Source organism: Mustela lutreola, chromosome 9 (assembly GCF_030435805.1).
Source record: "Mustela lutreola isolate mMusLut2 chromosome 9, mMusLut2.pri, whole genome shotgun sequence".
In the NCBI taxonomy this organism is placed as follows: Eukaryota; Metazoa; Chordata; class Mammalia; order Carnivora; family Mustelidae; genus Mustela; species Mustela lutreola.
Window position 1 is genome coordinate 13,243,849 of NC_081298.1, and position 21,413 is coordinate 13,265,261.

Sequence of the window (21,413 nt, forward strand, 5' to 3'; positions counted from 1 at the left end):
TAGAAACCACGGGGCGGGGCGGCGGGGGTGGGAATCACCCTGGTGTACCGTTCCTAGGAAACCTGGGTTCAGAGCCCCCTCCCCACCTGCAAGGTGCAGGGGCAGCATCCAATATCTGGCGTGTCCTGTCACGCTGGGGAAGGATCCTCCCTGCATGGGGGGGAGCCCCCCTTCCGGCTCCACCTGCAGCCTTGCCCATGAACTGGAGGGGACTCAGGAGCAGAAGGACAGAGGAGGGTCCGGCAGATGCGATGACCATGGAGAAACACCCCCCCCCCCCCACTCGTGTGGAGGAGTTGGGAAATTCAGCTTTTTTTTTTTTTTTTTTTTTTTTAAAAGGAAAAAATGTCCTTGACTTCCTCAAACCCAGCTTACTGAAAATCCTCTTTAGGATGATCAAGGTCAGGTCTTCTCCAGGTCACATAAATCTAAAAGAACAGACATACCCTCCTTCTGTTGTCTCTGATGGGGGTGCTGACCTTGTACCCGTGTTTTGGGCGTGATCCCTGGGCATCCTCTCGGGGAGGGGCGTCAGACCTGCCCCACTGGTGGCTGGGACCTCTGTGGTGATGACTGACTTAGGGTCCCCTCCCCCCCTTTACAGATGAGCGCCATGGGGCCACCCCTTCTGGGCTGCTCAGTGCTTCTGGCTCTAACCCGCCTTCCGCCCACTCCTCCCTGCCTACTCTGACTGACCGAAATGCTGCCTATTCCTAAACACGTCTTGGCTGATGCTGTCACCCGCCCCAAATTCTCACTTCTGCCTGTTGAAATCCTATCCCCCCCCTGCCACACCCCCGTCCCCACGCCCTTCCCAGAAGACAGACTCTGGAAGGCAGCTTTTCCCAAACTTGTCATTCACATTCAGTAGTTTGGCCCGTCCCAAGTCCTGCTTGTATAATTCTTGATATTTTTACTTAAAGCCACTTAAGTTTTGCAGAATCATTTTAGGTGTAGGTCTGACCACTGCACGAGAGGTTTACACTGCACGAGAGGTAAACCAGTACTAGAAGCCTGCTAGAAGGTGGTAGTGGGAATATGGTCAGAGTAAAAGCAAGGTGGGCACTGACCACGATAAGCTCGAAGACACATGGAGTGCTGTCGAATCACGATACTGTCCACCTGCGGCAAGGAGAACACTGTACGTGAACTCTGCTGGAATTAAAATAAAAAAAATAAATAATAAAAACAACAACCGCAACAACAAAAGCAAGTCTCCTGACTTGGCAATAGGTTCTGGGTGTGGGTTGGAATTCCATTTAGTGTCAGGTGGTCAAGGCCATTAGCAGCACACTGGGACTTAATCCCGGAGGGAGTGAGAGGTCAAGGGAGACTTTCTTTGTGGGTGACTTCATGGTGTTCAGTGCTTTGGCCCTTGGGAAGCCACCTGGTTCTTGGGGCTACACACTTTATAGGTTCCTAGCCACGGGAGATTCTCTTTATCTCTGGATTGACTTCTGCTGGGTCTTTCCGAAAGTGCTTAACCTGGTTTTCATTATAAAACAAACCGCGGGCAGTGATTCTGTTCATCAGTCATTGGTGGGCTGCTTGAGGGCAGGGGCTGGGTCCAGTTCACCCCGTTTCTCCCAGAGACCCCGATAGCAGTCTCAGATGTGGGCAGGTGCTCAGGAGAGCAGGCCGACAATCTGAGACAGGTGTGCAGAAGCGACCTCCGTGCGTGAGGTGAGATGTGCGCCTGCACTGCAGCGGGTAGTGGGGGGGGTCCTGGCCGTACTGAGTTTGTTTGGCATTCGTGGCTGGCCTTGCTCTCTCTGACCCAGAACTTGCTGGCATAGGGAGACGCCGCAGGCCACGCCAAGTCCGATCTCCACTTTTCGTTTACTTGTCTTCATGCGTCGGCTTTAGTCGTAGGTAAAGCTCCACCATCCACTACAGCGGGCAGCCAGTCCCCACCCGAAACTCCACTCCTCACCCGCTCCTCCTCCCAAACTCCCACTGCTGGTGTCACGGTCACCACCAGCACCACGTCCACCGTCACGGCCCCGGCCACCACTGCCACCGCTGCCGCCGCTGCCACCACCGCTGCTGCTGCCGCCGCCACCGCCACCGCCACCGCCACAACCACGGGGAGCCCGGTGAAAAAGCAGAGGCCGCTTTTACCGAAGGAGACTGCCCCGGCCGTGCAGCGGGTCGCGTGGAACTCGTCAAGTAAGTTTCAAACGTCTTCCCAAAAGTGGCACATGCAGAAGATGCAACGCCAGCAGCAGACCCAGCAGCAGACCCAGCAGCCTCAGTCTTCCCAGGGGACGAGATATCAGACCAGACAGGCTGTGAAAGGTACCACGCCCCCTTCTGTTCAACGTGGCGCCCGCTCCCTTCTCGCCACATCGACAGGAGAGACAGAACCGTTTTCTTTCTTTTTCTTTTTTCTTTCTTTTTTTTTTTTTCAGTTCCTTTTTGTTTTGTGGCCGTCGTATCTTGAAGGCCTTGCGCGTTCCATGTGGCATTTTTAAAAAAATCGTTTGGCAACTTGTTTTTTTTTTTTTCCCCACTTTTATTTCCACCCCCCTCTGTTGTTAGAAACGATACATGCATATAGGCTTTTTAGAAAGGGGTAAAATATTTGCCCCGCAGTCTGTTGTCTTGACCGAACTTCCATTTCATTCTTCACCCTTTCTCAGTGGCCACTGTTAACCGTGAAACCTTTTTGATGCATGTACGCATATATATATTTACATATATATGACCCTCCATACAAATAGCACTTTTTTTTCCTTTTTTATTTTTTTTTAAACATAAGAATGGTACCATACTTGCTTTTTTCCTCCCCCCTTCTTCTTCTTTTTCTTTTTTTTTTCTTACCCATCAGCATGTTTTAGGGGTTCATCCGTGTTAGTACATAATAACTCTATCTACATTATTCTTTTGGACTGCTGCATAGTATTTCCACAGTTGATTTAAATCAAGTATTTGCCTGATGGTGAGCATTTAGTTTGCTCCCAGTTTTTTGTTTTTGTTTTTGTTTTTGTTTTTTCTGTTGTAAACAGTGCTACAGTGAATACCTTTCTGTAAGTTTTCTTGTGCACACCCGGGAACCTCTTGGCATTGTTTTGGGAAGGGTCCGGTGTGAGGAGTTGGTAGCAAAGGGTACCTTAATCACTAGGGATTAGCCACCTACAGAAGAAGAGTCAGCATCAAGCACCAATGGCTGAAGTCATTCCTTCTGGCACTACTTGGGTGGGTACCCGTTGGCCCAGCTTTCATGAGCGCTGGTGCTGAGCTTGTCCCTCAGGGAGGCCCGCATCTTGATCCTTTGTGGTTGGGATCTTTGGTCGAAACTCTCACATACTCAGTGTCCCCTTGTGAGTAGAGCTGTAAAGAGCTGAAGCTATGGGTTGAATGCTAGCCAGGTCTTGAACCAGCCCCAGAGAACCCCTGGAAGATTGGGGGAAGGAGGCCTGACCGATTGGACGGGCACCGTGGGAGTGCAGCTGGGACGCTCTTGGTATGGAAAGAGCTAGTGGGGCAGAAGTGAATTGAGGATAGTTGAGGTCGGGATGACTAGTTCCAGTCTTTTCTGTGTTTGTGCCCTGTAAGAGTTACAGGCTTCCCCAGGGGAACTTAGGTGCTGTCAAGCAGAGGCCCATTGATGGGTGTGGTTCTGAGATTCCAGATTGTCCTAGCCTGGATGCTAGTGAATGTGTAAGGACAGGTTTTAATCAGTGTGTGCTGTTAGGATAGGCAGAAAAAAGTCCAGGATGAACTGAAGCCAACCCCAGCCGGTACAGAGGTGACTGGGCATTTTAGAGGGAGATCGGGGGGATAGGGAAGGGCTGAGTGGGGACTCCAGTAGAATCAAGGATGTGAAATTCTATAAAAAAAAATAGGAAGTGGGGGTTGGTCCATGTGAAACCCACATGGAGTTGCCCCTACCCTCCCGTAGGGACTGGGAGACAGGGGCCGTAAAACAGGGGCTGTGTTTTGTGCAGGGTGTTGGCTGAAACAAGTAGTAAATTCATTTGGCAGCCTGGTTTTCTCAGGCAGGCACGTTAGGGGTGTCTGGGATCACCCTAGGGTTGCGACCTTGAACTGTTAGAAACCACATTCGTGTTTACACAAGGCTTTATGGGTCATGCTTGAGACCTTGTCCCAGGAAAGGCTGAGAGGATCCTGGCCAGAGTCTGGTCAAGGGGAGAATATCTGTCACTTGAATGTAGACCAGGGCTGTACGTCCGGGACTGCTGTCCCTCTGCATAGCTTCGTGCTGGGTCGGGCCCTTCCCGTGACTGTGGGGTGACCAGCACGCTTTGCTTTCCTAGCTGTCCAGCAGAAGGAGATCACGCAGAGCCCATCCACCGCCACCATCACCCTGGTGACCAGCACTCAGTCATCGCCCCTGGTCACCAGCTCAGGGTCCACGAGCACCCTCGCATCCTCGGTCAGTGCAGACCTGCCCATCGCGACCGCCTCTGCTGACGTCGCTGCGGACATTGCCAAGTACACTAGCAAAGTGAGTGCCTGTGGCGCCCGGGGGTGGGGGTGGGGGTGTCAAGAGGACCCGCTTTCTGATGGGAGCCAGGAGGATCATGACCTTGCAGGCTTTCCAGGGTGCTGAGGTGGGGAGACCCTGTATTTCCTGAGGCCCTCGCAGCCCGCATTCTTCCGTTTGGGTCTGAAGTTGGATCCAGGCAGAGAAATCTAGAATATACCGCATCTTATTCTGAGGGCTCTGATGCTATAGTCAGTGCACCGCGGGGAAGATGACATGACGTCTGAATCCCCTTTCGGTATTCACATCATTCATTGAGACTATTTCCGTAAGCGCTGGAACAAGCTGTCAGTTAACAACAGACCAGGGGGTGGGTTTGTATTTAGAAGCCTCGTGGAGTCGTAAGCAGGAGATGTGTAAAGGTGCGTCCTCTAGGGTTTTCCAGGAACCACATGGCCCAGGGAGTCGTGGCTTTCCTCCCAATGCGCCCAGTCGCCGGGGCATGGCGGCGGGAATCCCCACAGTGGGCTCATTCGTGGGTGTCCTCTGCTGCAGGCTCTTCTCTGAGCAGGCAGCTGCTTCTGTGCTCATTGTCGCCTTCAGGCGGATACTTCCTGGAGCCGTTCTCACCGTCACGGGAGCGTGCCCTGGTGTTTTGTGCAGGTCGATGTGACAGACTGCTTCGTAGCGGAATGACCACCAGAATGTCAGCTCCGCGAGAGCAGAGTTTTGTCTGTTTGCCTTACTTCTGGGGCACAGTAGGTGTCGATACAGAGTTGTCGAGCAGTTCCTTGTGGGTACCTGACACATCTTTATCAGGCTGCTTGTTCTCTGTGGCTATTAATAGTAGTTAATGAGGGGCACCTGGGTGGCTCAGTGGGTTAAAGCCTCTCTCTTCAGCTCAGGTCATGATCTCAGGGTCCTGGGATCGAGCCCCGCATCAGGCTTTCTGCTCAGTGGGGAGCCTGCTTCCCCATCTCCCCTGAACTGTCTCTGCCTACTTGTGATCTCTGTCAAATAAATAAATAAGATCTTTTAAAAAAAAAAAAGTAGTTAATGAATTGTAACCTAAGAAGAGTATTTAGCATGTTACTAAGCTGGCAGTAATGATAATTTACACTTCACAAGTGAATCAATTACTTATTAACAATGAATAAAATATTCAGGTTTCTAGAAAGAGTGGAGTGACAGTCGTTGGGAATAGTTGTATCTAGGATTCTTGACGTCTCACGATGAAGAGCTGCGTTACTGTGTTGTGTTGAAGGTAGGCTCCCTTTTAGAGATTGATCATCTTTTACTGGTGGGTTTTTGTAGGTCATTTTCTTTGAGGTGTATCCGGTATCCCTGTATAACAGATTACCACAAAATGTAGCAACAGAGGACATGTCCCATGCAGCCAGGAGTTGGCATGGCTGCGCTAGGTCTCCTGCTTTGTGAATCCCCGTGAAGCCTACTGACCACAGAGGTCCACTGTCCATGAACCTGTTGTTCCTGCACGTGGCTTTTTTAAGCAACCCTACCTCATGTCCCCCTGCTTCTCCAGTCGCCCCCTTACCCCAGCTAGAATCGAAACTGGTCTCAGGAATGACTTTGTCACTCATTGACTATGTCTGTTATCCTTTTGAATAAAATGCATGAATGGGGCACTTGGGTTGCTCAGTCGGTTAAGCCATTGCCTTCAGCTCAGATCTCAGGGTCCTGGGATCGAGCCCCCACACTGGGCTCCTTGCTGAGCAGGGAGCCTGCATCTCCCCTGCTGGCCATGTCCTCTGCCTGTGCTTGCTTTCTCCCCCTCTCTGCCACTCCCCGACCTCCCCCCCTCCCACCCCCGTCAAACAAACAAATAAAAACCTTTTTTAAAAAAATGCATGAATTGTCATAGTCACTGAATGTCAGAACAGCAAGTATTCAAGGTCATTTATGGCCATTCTCAAGATTTTAGTCTTACCTGTCTGCCAGCTAGTTACTGATTTTATATTTTTATTGAACTTAATTTTATTTAAATTGACTTTATTGAAGAATTAAAATAAAATTGAGCCTAACATTGCCACATCATTTTTTGTCACAGCTTGAAGCCCAAAGGCTGTGTTCCTTTGGTTAAAAGGAGAGATGGTCATCAGTGTTTGGTTCATACTGGCACTGAGCTGAGACTTTCTTCCTAACAGGATGTGCAGAGTTACAGGAGATTGGGAAGGGGGGGGGGTCATGTTTTCATTACTGATTTAAGAAGGTGGTATTCTCTTGTTCTACTTGTAGACCAGCTGTAACCACCTTCACTGATTTGGTCCACGCTGCCTATTTACAGATGGGGAAACTGAGGCCCACCGACCGGCTCTAGCTAGTTTTCGGAGCTTCTGCATCTAGTTTTATTCCATGACCTTTGGCTGCCCTTTTTTGCTCTTATAGCAAAACTAAGGGATGAACTTCTTGATAGACACTGTCTTTGCAGTTAAGAAAATGAACACAGTGACATACTTTTGGAGCTGATGAACTTCCCTGTCTCGGAGTCGAAGACCCAGATTTGTGTGTTTTGGCAGAAGGGTGCCCTTCAGTAATGCTGCGTTCTTGGCTATATTTGGAAGAAAGAGTGAAAGTCTGTCCACAAATCCATGATTTCTTTAAAATGGAATGTAACCATTGCATTAGTAATGTATTGAGTTTCATCCGCTTTCTAAAGTTTTCTCGTAAAGCCATTTAGCTCTAATATTTTAAATCGACATGGTTGGTCCAGCGGGACAGGAAGGCCCAAAGAGAGTGACGGTGTAAAGCGCAAAGTGTTTGTCCTGGCAGTGTGCTTGTGTGGCCCCCGGAACAAGCTAGGAGCGGAAATCTCAACAGACACTGTATTCATTTTTCTCCCATTTTGGGGTGAATTTGGGGGTATTTTGGGGGTTGGCAGTTTCATAGTTACAGGTCATGTGTATTTTTTTTTCTGTAGGAGAAAGATGTGCAGGCATTTCTGAATGCCTACCCTGAACCATAATCTTTACGTGGATTTCTTGTAATTTTTGTGCTCACCCTACATGGGGCACCGTAGTCATCCTTGTTTTCTACGCGGGGAAACCGAGGCTCAGGGGAGGATGATAGTGGGAGCAAATCTCAGGGATCGGATACAAGGGGGGTGGGTCTGTGTCTTGCCTTCTCGCCGGATCAGAGCCAGCTGCAAAACACAGTGGACACTTGGCAGTGGCCAGCCCAGGCCTAGAGGCCCCGTTTGGTCTCCTGTCCCCTCCTCCTCCTCCTCCTGTGACAGGCATGAGGTGAGCCAGCAAGTGGGAGGGAGAAATCATCCTACAGACACTGTTCAGTCAGCTTATAACTAGCTGGCCCCTGGCGGCGTGGACACGAGCTGATGTCACAAACTCGCTGTTGCCTTCAGGGCTCGATGGTGAGAGCGAGGGAAGGTGGGAAGCAGACTGGAAAGGCAGCGAGCGAATACCCTTCAGGTAACCATCGGCTGTGTCCACGCCGTGCACTACAGTAGTCGTCCGTAAAAGGGAATGCAGTCCTTCTAGGCCCTGTGACACAGACAAATCTTGAAAACTCTGTGCTGAGTTGAAGAAGGCAGTCATGGAGGTCCGCATTGACTCCGTAGATACAAAATATCTAGATGAAGCAAATCCTTAGGCGTGGAAACAGATCAGTGGTCGGGGGTGGGGGGCGGGCATGGGGCTCTTCTAGGGGGGAAGCTGAAGGGCAGCACGGTTTCTTTTCGGGGTTCTGGGAAGGTCTGAACCGTGGGGACCGGTGTACAACTCTGAATCTCCAAGAAGCTACTGATTTGCGCCCTCTGAATGGCCAAATTGATGTATGATTGAGATCTCAATAAAACGGTGGTTCTCTTTGTTTATTTCTGTTTTTTTGTGTGGATTTTGTTTTGTTATGTTTGAAGGGGCAGGAATTAGGAAGGAACAATCACAAAAGGAAACGTCCCCTGCCTCGAACCCACAGCTCTGGCCCCATCTAACATGCCAGGGGCCCACATTCGTTCCCTCCAGATGAGCCTGTGGCTACAGGAAGTAGCTTTATTTATAGGTGATTCATCACTATCCTCCTGGTTTATCCCAGTTCCTCAAGCTCAGGACCCGTGACATTTTGGGCTGGAGAAGTCTTTGTTGGGGGGGCTGTTCTGTGTCCTGTAGGCCATTTAGCTCAACCTTGACCTCCACTCAGGACAACTACAAATGCCAAATGTCCTGTGAGGGGCAGAATAGACCCCCTGTTGCAAACCGCTGCTTTATGTTAGGTCGATTTTAGATGTATGTCCTCTTGAAAAGCCTCAGGGAGGTGATCACCGGAGTTGTTTCTGTTTCTGTCTTTCAGATGATGGATGCAATAAAAGGAACGATGACCGAGATCTACAACGATCTTTCTAAAAACACTACGGGAAGCACGATAGCCGAGGTCAGTGATGACACGTAATTCCTTACTCGCTAAGAGAGTTTTATGGGCTGCTGTAAGGGGGGCCAGGATGCGGCTTCTCTGGAAGTCCCTCCACGGTGCTCTGTGGACTGTATGGTTGGTGGGAGGGTACTTCTTCATTGAGCCAGAAAGGCAGGCTCTGGGGGGACACACCCTGCTCTGTGTGAGCAGAGGACGGCCCCCGACTGGAGCTCGAGATCACCCCCTGGTCGCTTCCTTTGGCCCCATGTGTAATTGTCTCCCGGCTCTCTGTACGTGTGGGCTTTTTTAATCCCAGTGGTCCTTGTGGTCTAAGAATTCATGTACTGAGAGCCTCCGCAATGATGTGGTTGTCTAGGGAGTGGGGTGGTTAAGACATTAAGTTGTCCACTTACCAAGTGACCGTTTATGAAAATAGATGTCCTTGAACTGCCTTCCTTAGGCTGATACACTGTGAGCCAGATGCTGAGGGAGGGGAGGGTCACCAGGTGAAATGACAAGTGGCAGGACTTCTTGAGGTCCTTCCCAGCGAGGTTGTAGACGTGGAAATTCCACTCAAGCCATTGACCTACGAGGGCCTGGCAGGGTTAGGCAGGCCCTCAGAAGAGAAAATGTCCAGGAAGGTATCCTAATGGGGCTTTAAACGGAGAAGAGTATGAATATAAACATTGAGAGAGGTCCCGAGAGGAATCAGTGAGCCCCTTTAGATTTTTTTTGCTCATGTGTGACCCTCTTTTTGATTATGGCAAGGATGTCACAAACAAGAAAGGGCAGTGTTGGCTTAGTAAAGCATACCCCCCCACCCCGCCCCGCTGCCATACTTGTTTTTTTTTATTCTGCTTAAGAATTGGCATGTGGTTGTAAATACGGATCCATAATGTCTCCTTTGAATCCTTGGGGTCCAGACATGGGCAGAATTTTTCGGAATCTAAAAAGGCAATGTGCACACCCCACCCCATTTCTGCTGTGAAATATGCTTGTTCACAGCACACGGGATGAGTCAGGGTTTCTTAACCTCAGCTCTGCTGACGTTTGTGCCAGATAATTCCCTGACATGGGGGCTGCCCTGTCCATCGTACGCCGATTAGTAGCAATCCTGGCTTCTGCCTCCTATTGGCAGTAGCAGCCCTCAGTGGGGTCAGGCCAGACGTCTTGAGACATTGCACTGTCCTGGAGGGAGTGCGGAGGGCCACATCGCCGCTGTAGAGAAGGACTGTGGTCCTCAAACTCTGTGAATAGCCTCATAGCAGTTCAGGTTGAGTTTAATTTTCCCCTCCAGATGACTTTCCTGCAACACTTAACCCCACCCTCCAAAATAGCCTTTGGTCTCCAGAGACGTTAGGCTTTGGAATTTCAGGGGAATGACCGTGGATTCCACCTAAAATGTTAGATGAGAGGTAAAACAAAGATATATTTATTTGTTCAAGTTTTTTTTTTTTTTTTTTAGTTTTCATTTATTGATTGGACAGGGAGAGAACAGAAGCAAAGGGAATAGGAGGCAAAGGGAGAGGGAGAAGCAGACTCCCCACTAAGCAGGGATCCCAGTGCGGGTCCCCCTCTCAGCATCCTGAGATCATGACCTGAGCTGAAGGCAGACACCCGATGGAATGAGCCCCCCCCAGGCACCCCAGTTTCATTTTTTCTTAGACCAAAGTTCTAATCAAACCTTTCGTGTTTTAATTTATTATGAAAATCTGGTCGTTGTTTTTACTTCATTCATCATTTATTTATTCATTCATGTTTAAAGTAAACTCTGTGCCCAGTGTGGACAAACCTGAGATCAGGAGTCCCCATATTCTAGCAATGGAGCCGGCCGGGCGCCCTGTCTCCCCCTTGTTTTTACTTGACGTGGCTTTTTCTGGAGCCAGTATTTCTTGGAAAAGATGGACTGCTTGTGATGTTGACCCTTGAAAAATGGGTTTGAACTGGGCTTATCCATGATATGTGGATTTTTTCCAGTACAGTACTGTATACTGTGTGTTTTCCTTGTGATTTTCTTAATACTGTGTTATGCTTACCTGATTATATAGATACAGCATCTAACACACATTATGTATGTGTTCATCAGCTGCTTCTGTTTTTGGTAAGGCTACCTGGTTAAGAGTAGGCTGTTAAATTTTTGGAGAGTCAAAAGGTACATGTAGATTTTGACTGGGGGGCGGGTACTGGTGCCCCCTGACCTCACCGCGCCCCATGTTGTCAAAGATCAATTGTATTTGGTTTTCAGAAACCGAATTTCTCTTGAATTTGGGTCACGCATGGATGCCTACCTCTCTGGACTGCAGCAGCCAGACTGCCTGTGCCTCAGTCCACCGCGTGGCATTGACTCTTCCAGCTGGAGGTCAAGTTCTAAGCCTGTTGCCTAACGCCGCCCCCCAGACGTGCCTTCTAAGAGTCCCACTCTCTCTTGTTACAGATTCGCAGGCTGAGGATCGAGATAGAGAAGCTACAGTGGCTGCACCAGCAGGAGCTCTCGGAAATGAAACACAACCTAGGTGAGGCCCGGCGGGGTGGTCTGTACTGCGGACGGTTATGGGGTGTGAGCTTCTTTGCAGCTGTGGAGGCAGGTCCAGGTGTGGATTGAGTCTGAAGTAGGCTTGGGGATGTCCCACTGTTGGGGAGACCACAGAATCCTGGAGAGTCTGAATCCAAGAGCAGGTGTGAGGGCATGTTCTCCTCTTTCCTCTGCAAGGTGCCAGCATCAGTAGCGAAACAGTAACAGCAGCAGTCGTGAATTCTGACTTTGGGCCAGGAATGGTCTTCAGTCCTTCTCTGTGAATTAACTTTGAATGTAATTGTCCCGGAAACCCTTCTGAGACAAGGCTGTTAGCCCATTTGCCAGTGAAGCGAGTGAGGCACAGACACGCTGGGCAAGTTTGTTGGGAGTCCCACAGCTGGGATTCCGGTCTGGGCGCTGTGGCTCCAGACGATTCCTCCTGCCTATTGAGTACTGGGCATTTTAACAAAGTCTCAGACCCCTTGTGCCTGCCCCACCCTGCGGGGGAGGCTACAGTGTTGCTCCTTTCTTAGCCTAGGCGCTGTTGTGGCTTGCCATTCATGTCCATGTTGTTGAAGGCTTTCCCCACAAAGGTAGAGGCATGTAATGTCAGCCCCAGAGTCCAGAGGCTGGCAGCTGTCGCGTGTTCCGTGTTAGGGAGAGCACGCACAGGTGTGCCCACCTCCTCACAGGTGACAGATCCCGAAATCACACATTGCAACCACAAATCCTTATGGAGCTGCCCGGGAAGGACCCCTCCGCTCCTCAGGCGGTTCCCGTGGAGGAAGTTCAGTTGAATGTTGTGGCTTCTTGTTTCTCTAATAAAGAATCTGTTTTTATGTAGAATCCTCCATTTTTTTGTTTTAATATTTTGTTTATATTTTTTTGACAGATCACAAGTAGGCAGAGCAGCAGGTGGGGTGGTGGAAGCAGGCTGCCCATTGAGCAGAGAGCCCGATGTGGGGCTCGATCCCAGGACTCTGCGATCATGACCTGAGCCGAAGGCAGAGGCTTTACCCACTGAGCCACCCAGGCACCCCGAATCTCTCTATTTTTAAATAATTGGCTGCACATTTGGAAAAAAATACATGAGTGCTGGCCAGAACTTACCAGGGTCTGCAGGCTCCTTGTTAAAGGCAGTGGTGAGCGGCAGAGAGGCCATCTGGCGCAAGTGGAAGGGGTTAATTTACTTTCTGTTTTTTTTCTAAATTTTAATTAATAAGTTTTGAGAGAGCGAGACTTCACACCTATACTAGAGAGCCAGTTTGGAGAGGAGCAGAGGGAGAGGGAGAGAGAATTCGGAGCAGACTCCCCGCCCAGCACGGAGCCTTGATGTAAGGCTTAAGACCTGAGCAGAAACCAAGCGTGGGACACTTAACCGACTGAGCCATCTAGGTTCCCCCATCTTGTCCTGGTGTTTTTTGGAGGGGTGTGTGTGTTAATTTCAGGAAGATCATTTTAACGATGGAGGGATCCTTTATTTTTCTGTTGGCGTGCAGGTCCCTCCCAGGGAATCGTGCAGGGACTTTCTGGCTGAAGTAAAAGGAGGAAGTGTCAGTAGACAGAGCGGGTCGATAGCTGATCGACCGTAATGATCAGTCACGGGGCCCTGTGTGGTCGATCTCCTCCGCCGCCCCTGCACACACTAAACAGAAAGTGTGTCCGAGATCCAGCGCCTGCTCTGCCCTAATTAGCCGTGTGCCTCAGTTTCCTTTCCTGTGAAAGGGGTATCGTAGTAGAGCTCGTCTTATAGGGTGAGTGTGAAGATGAAGTGAGTTGATACAGGTGGTCAGAAAACACACCTGCACATGCAGGCTGGGGGCTGTGTAGGTGTTGGTGGATAGGAAAGCTCATACTGATGGTAAAACTCAAAGCGAGCTTCATGGAAGTTGCTTCGAAATTCATTTGAGGTTTTCCCACGGCATCAGGGGGCGGTTTATCTGCGTGCCGGGGACCTGACACTCACGGTGACACGCAGATCAGTGTGATGAGTGCTCATTCTGCGGGTGTAGATGCTGGGGCGTGGCCAGGCTAGGATTCTCTCCCTGCGGGGAGGGGGTCACACAGCCAAGGCACCTCTGAGCCAGGTTTTTGTCTGGTGGAACCCCATGTCCTGGGCTTCCTTTCTGATCTGGTGTGAAGACCTCCCGGTCCTGGGCTGGGGGACGGCTGACGACGCCGGTGTCCTCCCTCCCCTGCCAGAGCTGACCATGGCGGAGATGCGGCAGAGCCTGGAGCAGGAGCGGGACCGGCTCATGGCCGAGGTGAAGAAGCAGCTGGAGCTGGAGAAGCAGCAGGCGGTGGACGAGACCAAGAAGAAGCAGTGGTGCGCCAACTGCAAGAAGGAGGCCATTTTCTACTGCTGCTGGAACACCAGCTATTGTGACTACCCCTGCCAGCAGGCCCACTGGCCCGAGCACATGAAGTCCTGTACCCAGTCAGGTATGGCCACGCGGGGTGCATCCTGGCCCCGGGGGTGTGGCTGGCGGTGGGTGTCCGGCTCGCCCGTGGCCCGCAGGTCCGCAAGCTGGGTGGCTTGCCAGTCTCGTGCACGCACATAGCTGACGCGTGAGCTTTTGAACTTGGGGCCTCCTCACTATTAACTTGGCTGAGGGTAGCTTCATGGGAGGTGTCGTGGTTCTCAACCGGGTGACTTTGGTCCCCACCCCGAGACACTGGCACGACTGCAGACAGTTGTGGCCATCCTGACCGAGGCAGGCGCTACTGATGTCCGGAGGGGAGGGGCCAGGAATGCCGCCAAGCTCCCTGCAATGCACAGGACAGCTCCCCTCCCTCCGCAGCCCCTGACAGCGAATGATCTGTCCCAGAGTGGCCAATTGCACTAACGTGGAGAAATCCTGCTTTTGCAATAATATTGGACTCAAAGCTTTAAGTAACCTAGATTCCTAATTCTTATGTGGAGGAACAAGTGTTGGTTTGGAACTAATCTTTGTCCTCTCTTTCTAACACAGAACAAGCAGCCCTCAGGCTAGGAGCCTCCAGTAGGACACACTGTCTAGCTAGAATTTATTGGTAACATTTTAGAAGTTAATTTTTATAGTTAGTTTTTATTTATGACATACTAGCTTTATGTGCTTAGAATTAAAAGGCTTTTTTTTGAGAGTGAGCATGAGTGGGGGACAAGGGGTAGAGGGAGAGAGAGAATTTTAAAATCTTTTATTATTTTTATTAACATATAATATATTATTTGCCCTAGGGGTACAGGTCTGTGAATCGTCAGTCTTACACACTTCATAGCATTCACCATATTACATACCCTCCTCAATGTCCAAAACCCCACCATCCTCTCCACGCCAACCCCTAGCAGCCCTCAGTTTTGTAAGATTAAGAGTCTCTTATGGTTTGTCTCCCTCCCAGTCCCATCTTGTTTGATTTTTTTCCTTCCCAACCCCCCAACCCCCCACTATGCTTCTCAAATTCCACATATCAGGGAGATCATATGATAATTGTCTTTCTCTGCTTGACTTATTTCGCTCAGCATAATACCCTCTAGTTCCATCCACATCGTTGCAAATGGCAAGATTTCATTTCTTTTGATGGCTGCGTAGTATTCTTTCGTATACTACATCATCTTTTTCCATTCATGTGTTGATGGACATCTAGGTTTTTCCCACAGTTTGGCTATTGTGAACATTGCTGCTATAAACAGAGAATCTTAAAATATTAAGCAGGCTCTGCTCAGTGCAAAACCCAACTTGGGGCTCGATCTCACGACCCTGAGATCATGACCTGAGTTGAAATCAAGAGCTGGACACTTCTTTATTTCTTTTTAAGGTTTTAGTTACTTGACAGAGAAAGAGAGAGACAGAACACAAGCAGAGAGAGCTAGAGAGGTAGAAGCAGGCTCCCTGCTGATGAGGGAGCCCAACTCAGGGCTCAGTCCCAGGATCCTGGGATCATGATGTGAGCCAAAGGCAGATGCTTAACTTACTGAGCCACCCAGGTGCTCCCAAAGCCTCCATTTTAAAGAATTCATTTAATTAAAAATGACATAATTGTTGAGGTGGTGTGTCTGTTAGACTGGTAAACTTTTTGAAGGTGGCATGTGAATGCCCAGGACTGAGAAGCACTCCCAGGGCCAGGGGTTGGCAGACGTTTCCTGTGAAGGCCTACAGAGTACATATTTCTTGCTCTGTGGGCCATGTGGTTTGTTGGAACTGCTCTATTGTGCTGATCTGGGGAGACGGCAGTCCTAGACAGTGTGTTAAATGGTGGGCGTGGCTGTGTTCCAATAAAACTTTATTGACAAAATTAAGTAGCGCTAGTATGGCCGCTCCTACTCTAGACAGATGTTCTCTTTTGTTAAATTTCAAAAGGCCATATTGAACCACACATTGTCAGGTCCTTTTACCTTCAGGGATATGTCTTTTTTTTTTTTAAAAGATTTTATTAATTAATTTATTTGACAGAGAGAGATATCACAAGTAGTCAGAGAGGCAGGCAGAGAGAGAGGGGGAAGCAAGCTCCCTACTGAGCAGAGAGCCCCATGTGGGGCTCGATCCCAGTACCCTGAGATCATGACCTGAGCCAAAGGCAGCGGCTTAACCCACTGAGCCACCCAGGCGCCCCGGGAGATGTCTTCTTAATGGCTACTTTATGTTTCTTCGTACAGTGAAGTTAGATTCTCCTAAGCTCTGGAATGTATGTGTCTGATGACCCTTTTGTTGTTACTCTGACAAGATGCCCATAATGTCCTTCAGTTTTCCTTCCTTTGTGGCATTATAATGTCCGTCTTTCTGAGCTGCTCTCAGATGCTCCCAGCTTCTGCCCTCTCCAGCCAGATACTCTCTGCCTTAGACACTGAGTTGTTTTTTTTTTTTGGTCACGTGGACTTCACTGCCTTGCTTTAGAAGGAAGCAAATCCAGGGGCTAGAATAGGTGTGAAATGAGAAATTGCGGAACGAGTGAGGCTGGGTCAGCCGTCACAGCTGCCTCTGCTCACGGGCTTCATCTGCTCTGCCACGATGCTTTTGTCTCCAGAATGACTCAATAAAACTTGAATTAATGAGCTGTTAAAAATGAGCACATTTTCACACTAAGTCTGGAATTCAGCTTCTGGAAAACTCTGAAGAGCCCCTGGGTGGGGCTGCACAGAAGCTGCCTCTGTTCGGATGGTGGGTGGTGGGTCAGAGTCCTTCTGGGCCTCACGCAGAGTGGGGCTTCCTGCCGATCTGGAAGCCGTTGGCGCTCGGCTCACCCATGGCTTCTCTCTTCTTTACCCCCCGCAGCTACGGCCCCTCAGCAGGAAGCAGATGCCGAGGTGAACTCAGAGACACTAAACAAGCCATCGCAGGGGAGCTCTTCCAGCACTCAGGCCGCCCCTACGGAAACAGCCAGCACCTCGAAAGAGAAGGAGGCGCCAGCGGAGAAAAGCAAGGACAGCGGGTCGGTGAGTAGCCACTCGCCTTGGGTCAGTGACACCAACACTTGGGGCCGCGCGGGGTCTGCGCACCCGTCCCCATGCCTGCCACCTCTGCAAGTCCCACGTGGTAGGAGGCGTGTCTGCACGTGGTCAAGGCAGGCAGGCTGCTGCTTGTGGGGGGAGGGCGCAGTCTTAGCTGCTTTTCACCAGTGGGCGTGCGGGCCGGGGCCGAGGGACGTCGAGCCCGAGTGGACATTCTTGTGACCTGGCAGCTGCTTTCTGGGACTCTCACAGTTCACAACAGTGTTGTCCAGTAGAACCTTCTGCAGTGATGGGAGTGTTCTGTGTCTCCTCTGCCCAGCGTTGGATCCGCCAGCCGCCGGGGGCATTTGCTCCCTGGCTGGTATAAGCAAAGACTTGCACTTTCAGTTTTAATTTTAATCAATTGAAATATAGTCACATCAGGCCGGTCGCTGCCATATTGGAGAGCAAAAGTTGCACCTCCTAGCTCCCAGCGTGTGTTGGATGTCACATGGGTTGTACGCAACAGTTACTTTTGGTGGCACCTTGATAATGTTTTTACATTTGTAGCATTATGTATTTATTTCGATGTGTATTAGGAAAAGAACAAGTCTTTATGCCATCCTCCCAAACCCTTTGATTTCATTGATAATATTGCCTGGGAAGGGGTTAATGTGAAATAAATGGATGCGGAGAATCCTTTTGAAGCAATGCACCACCTTTTTAGACATGGGCCAAACTCTGGAGGGTAGGTAGGTCAGTGAATGTTCTAGAAGCTAAGGCTGTAGAATTGAGGAAGGGCCACCCCGATACTGTGTTCCAGCCTGTTCATTCTGGGAGACCGAGCACAGGTATAGGGCCGCCCCAGCTGACCTGGCCTCCCCTGCCTGAGCTTGCCAGGCAGAGGGCACACAGGTGCCTTGGGGGCGGTGATGAGCACCCCCATGGATCCCTAGGCTTCCCTGGGGGGCTACATTGGCCCCCGTGCCTTGTGTCCATCTCTCTCTTTTTGTATTTTTAGACCCTCGACCTTTCTGGCTCCAGGGAGACGCCCTCCTCCATTCTCTTAGGCTCCAACCAAGGCTCTGGTATGTTGCCCCCTGGTGGGTGAACCGTGCTCTCACCATTCCTCCCGGGCAGAGGGGAAGCCATTTTCTCAGGGAAAACTTTAAGGGTTTATGGCAGTGGTTTTCCAACCACTGTGGATCCTTAGGGATCTTTGGGGGTGCCCTGGGCAGGTCGTTGGGGTTGGGGTGAGGGAATGGCCGGGCAAGGCAGCTTTCAGGCCCCTCTCCAAACTGATCAGTTGTTACCCTGGGTTTGCTTTATTTTTGGGGTTCCCCATAAAACTTGATTTGAAACGAGGGTTCTCTTGCTGACTTGGGGTGGGGTTGGGCATTTCTTCTGCCCTCAGGGAAATGACCCCAGTGAGCAAAATCACCTGGAACTCTATTCCTGAGGTCTCACCTCCTGCGTCGGGTGGGCGAGGGCAGGTGAGACCTTAAAGGAAATTTTTAGGTGTTTGATCTTCCTGTAGAAATTTTTCCTCTTTTGTGGGGTTTGAGCTGTCCTCCATTCTAGCCCGAAGGGTCTCTTTTCCTGTCCCTTCCCAACTAAACCAGTTTTGGGTGATTCCAGAGGATTCGCAGAAGGTGTCCCCATTGAGGACAATTCGCTTTATTCAGCATCCCTTAGCTCCAGGATCTTTCTGTCTGCTGGATGGTTCTTTTTAGCAGAAAAGCACACATTACTTCCCTTCTGTGTACTCAGTGCGCTGAGGAGGAGGTGACGGCCGTTGTTAGCATCCGTAGCTGGGGAGTGGGATTCAGGTTGAGGGAAGGGGGTGAGAGGGAGTGGCCCAAGCCGATTTTAGGGAGAAGGTGAAGTTGGGATTAAATCACATTGAACCGCCTGTCGAGATCATGCCCTGCTTCCTTCCCTCTAGTCCTCTGACCAAATTCCAAGAACAGTTCAGTTTCGTGCTACGATGCCTTTCGCACCTCTCTGATCCTTGCAGAGCAGACGTGGTGTCTACCTCGACCTGCGTACTACAGTGTGGTTTTCGTTATGTTTATTTGTCGAGCTGCCTTCTTTCTGTGGCACGTATTGTTGATTTGCTGTTGGTGATGTAGGTCATGATTTAAAATTCGTTGACGTTTAAAGTGAGCTAAAAAGAAAAACACGGACTGGGCAGTATGTTAGGGTTACTGTGGCTGTGTGGGAATTGTGCCGGTGGTGTGCGAAAGGGCAGGGTCGGGGAGCATCGCTTCAGAAGGGGGGCACTGCTGGGGTTTTGGAGCGGGGACGTGGGCTCAACGCGCCACTGGGGACATTGGCTGCTGTCTGGAACCCGGTGCAGTGCGGAGGACTGCATGCAGGAACGTGGTTGGGGGACGGTCACATTCCACGTCTGAGGTGACACGAGGTATTACCCAGCCCAGGGGTTGGCCAACTTTCCCTAAAGGGTCAGTGAGTGCGTATTTTAGGCTTTGTGGGCCCGGTGGTCTGTGTCAGATCTGTGAAGGCGGACATGGATAGGATGAGCGGTCCCCGAGGTACCCATGAGTGTGGCTGTGTGCCAAGGAAAATCTGTATTAGAAAACTCAGGTGTTGGGTGGATTTGGTCCTGGGCGTGTTGGCGGACCCCTGACCTGAAGCACGTGGCTGTCTCGAGTGGGAGGAGAGGAGGGTTCGCCCCAGGAGGTGCTGGTGATTTGGGTCCTGGGTGGGTGGGGGCAGAGAGCAGGCAGAGAATTATCCCCGAGGAGTCCGGTGACAGGATGGTGGGAAGGGGGAGGGAGGGCAGGATCTAGAATTCTCCCTGAGAACGTAGGTTGTAGGAGGAATAAAGCCGACAGCTCCCGTCTCCTAAAGCTACCGGGGACGTCAGAGGGGCGCTTAATTGATGCTTACGGAAGAGTGTGACACACACACCTTAGCGCGTTTATTCCCAGCTTCTGGGAGAGACGTACCTATTTCCGTTAAGCAGGTGAGGACGGTGAGGCCGTGAGAGGTGGAGTCACATGCACGAGTAACCCCGTGAGTGACGATCACGGCCAGGACTTCAGTCCAGTCCCCTGGGTGAGGCCACCTCGGTGCTCTGAATGCTTAGGTTGGCCCGTATGAAACTGTGAGTCAGAAAGGGTCGAATGTGAGCAATTTCGTATAGCCCAACTGCTAAGGCGCTGGTGTGTGGGGACGGTCGGCGGTGGGTGTGGCCTCTCCCCTCCGCCCCCCCCTTCCGGACCTCCGGTGGGTGTGGCCTCTCCCCTCCGGCCCCGCTTCCGGACCTCCCGTGGGTGTGGCCTCTCCCCTCTGCCCCTGCTTCTGGACCTCCTTGCTCTTTCCTTTCGTCACTTCCCTCTTTCCTTCCTTCGTTTCCGTGGCTGCTCCCAGCAGCACCCTGTAACCCCGCCTCCCAGGCCTTCTGGTTTTCGCAGTGTCTGTCTGGCAGAACCCCACGTTGGACAGACCCCGGCCGGCCGTCTTGCTTTTTCTCGTCTGCACGCAAGCTTCAGAGCTCAGCCGGAGAAGGTTGTGCAGGAGGACACGCTCGCTCCACCATGCACACTCACACGTGCACGCACACCCACACACACACCCACACACACACCCACACATGCATCTTGACCACTGACCTCAGAAGCAGACGTTTTCATCGGCCTGCTCACCTGACCAGATTCCTTGGGTAGCAGCCCCTGTTCCGCTCTCCCTCCATGTCACGGACAGCACTTGGCCTTGCCTGTCCCTTCAGAGGAGCCCAGCCAGGCGCGGCCTCGTTGTCTAGCCCCCCAGCCTGTGAACCTTCCTGCAGCTGCGCTGGCCTTTCCCTCCGTCCCTGTCCTCTCATGGCCAGATGTGTTACTTTCAGTTGCTTCCTTTCCGTGGCTGTCAGCTATCTGTTTTTATTTTTTTAAAGAAGATTTTTATTATTTGACAGCGAGAGAGGGAACACAAGCAGAGGGAGTGGGAGAGGGAGAAGCAGGCTTCCCGCAGAGCAGGGAGCCTGACGAGGGCCTCAGTCCCAGGACCCTGAGTTCATGACCTGAGCCAAAGGCAGATGCTGAATGACTGAGCCACCCAAGTGCCCCTTGTCTATTTAGTTTTAAAGATTTATTTATTTGAGAGAAAACGTGCGCATGAGTGTGGGGAGGGGTGGAGGCAGAGGGAGAGAGAGTCCCCAAGCCGACTCCTTGTTGAGCGTGGAGCTTGATCTCACAACCCTAAGATCATGACCTGAGCTGAAACTGAGTTGGGCGCCTAACCGACTGAACCACCCAGGCACCTCCTTCTCTCATGGCATTTAAATAGCCTCCTGTACTTCTAGGTCCCTTCCTTGACACCCTGGGTCTCCCCCTAGAGCAGTGCTGTCCCCTAGAACATTCTGCGGAGATGGCCTCGTTCTCCACCTGTGCTGTCCCCCGGGAGCCGCTTGTACATCTGGCTGTTGGACCTTTGAACTGTGGCTGAGAAGATTGAGGAATAGCAGTTAACATTTTCTTTTACTTTGTTTAAATAGCATCATGTGGCTAGTGGCTACCACAACCTGTCTCTGTCCCCAGTCCAGGTCGATGTCTAAGACTTGTTCCAGCCTTTCTCTCTCGCTTTCTCACATACTGCTGGCCTCACGCCGTGCGGTTTCTGTCCCAGTGCAGTCACCA

At 50.9% G+C, this 21,413-nt stretch overlaps 1 protein-coding gene across 20 annotated transcripts in view; it reads left to right on the plus strand.

The window, feature by feature from the left end:
• Positions 1–21,413, plus strand: part of ZMYND8 (zinc finger MYND-type containing 8) — a 139,848-nt gene that overhangs the window by 113,235 nt on the left and 5,200 nt on the right. For 12 of the 20 annotated variants that reach the window (XM_059132928.1, XM_059132929.1, XM_059132942.1 and 9 more), the window contains 7 exons: positions 1,867–2,298; positions 4,281–4,471; positions 8,774–8,854; positions 11,268–11,346; positions 13,551–13,790; positions 16,598–16,758; positions 17,774–17,840. In XM_059132928.1, the coding sequence (XP_058988911.1) occupies positions 1,867–2,298; positions 4,281–4,471; positions 8,774–8,854; positions 11,268–11,346; positions 13,551–13,790; positions 16,598–16,758; positions 17,774–17,840 (1,251 nt within the window). The remainder of the gene's footprint in view (positions 1–1,866; positions 2,299–4,280; positions 4,472–8,773; positions 8,855–11,267; positions 11,347–13,550; positions 13,791–16,597; positions 16,759–17,773; positions 17,841–21,413) is intronic. The other 8 variants (XM_059132931.1, XM_059132935.1, XM_059132945.1 and 5 more) reach the window with 2 other exon arrangements.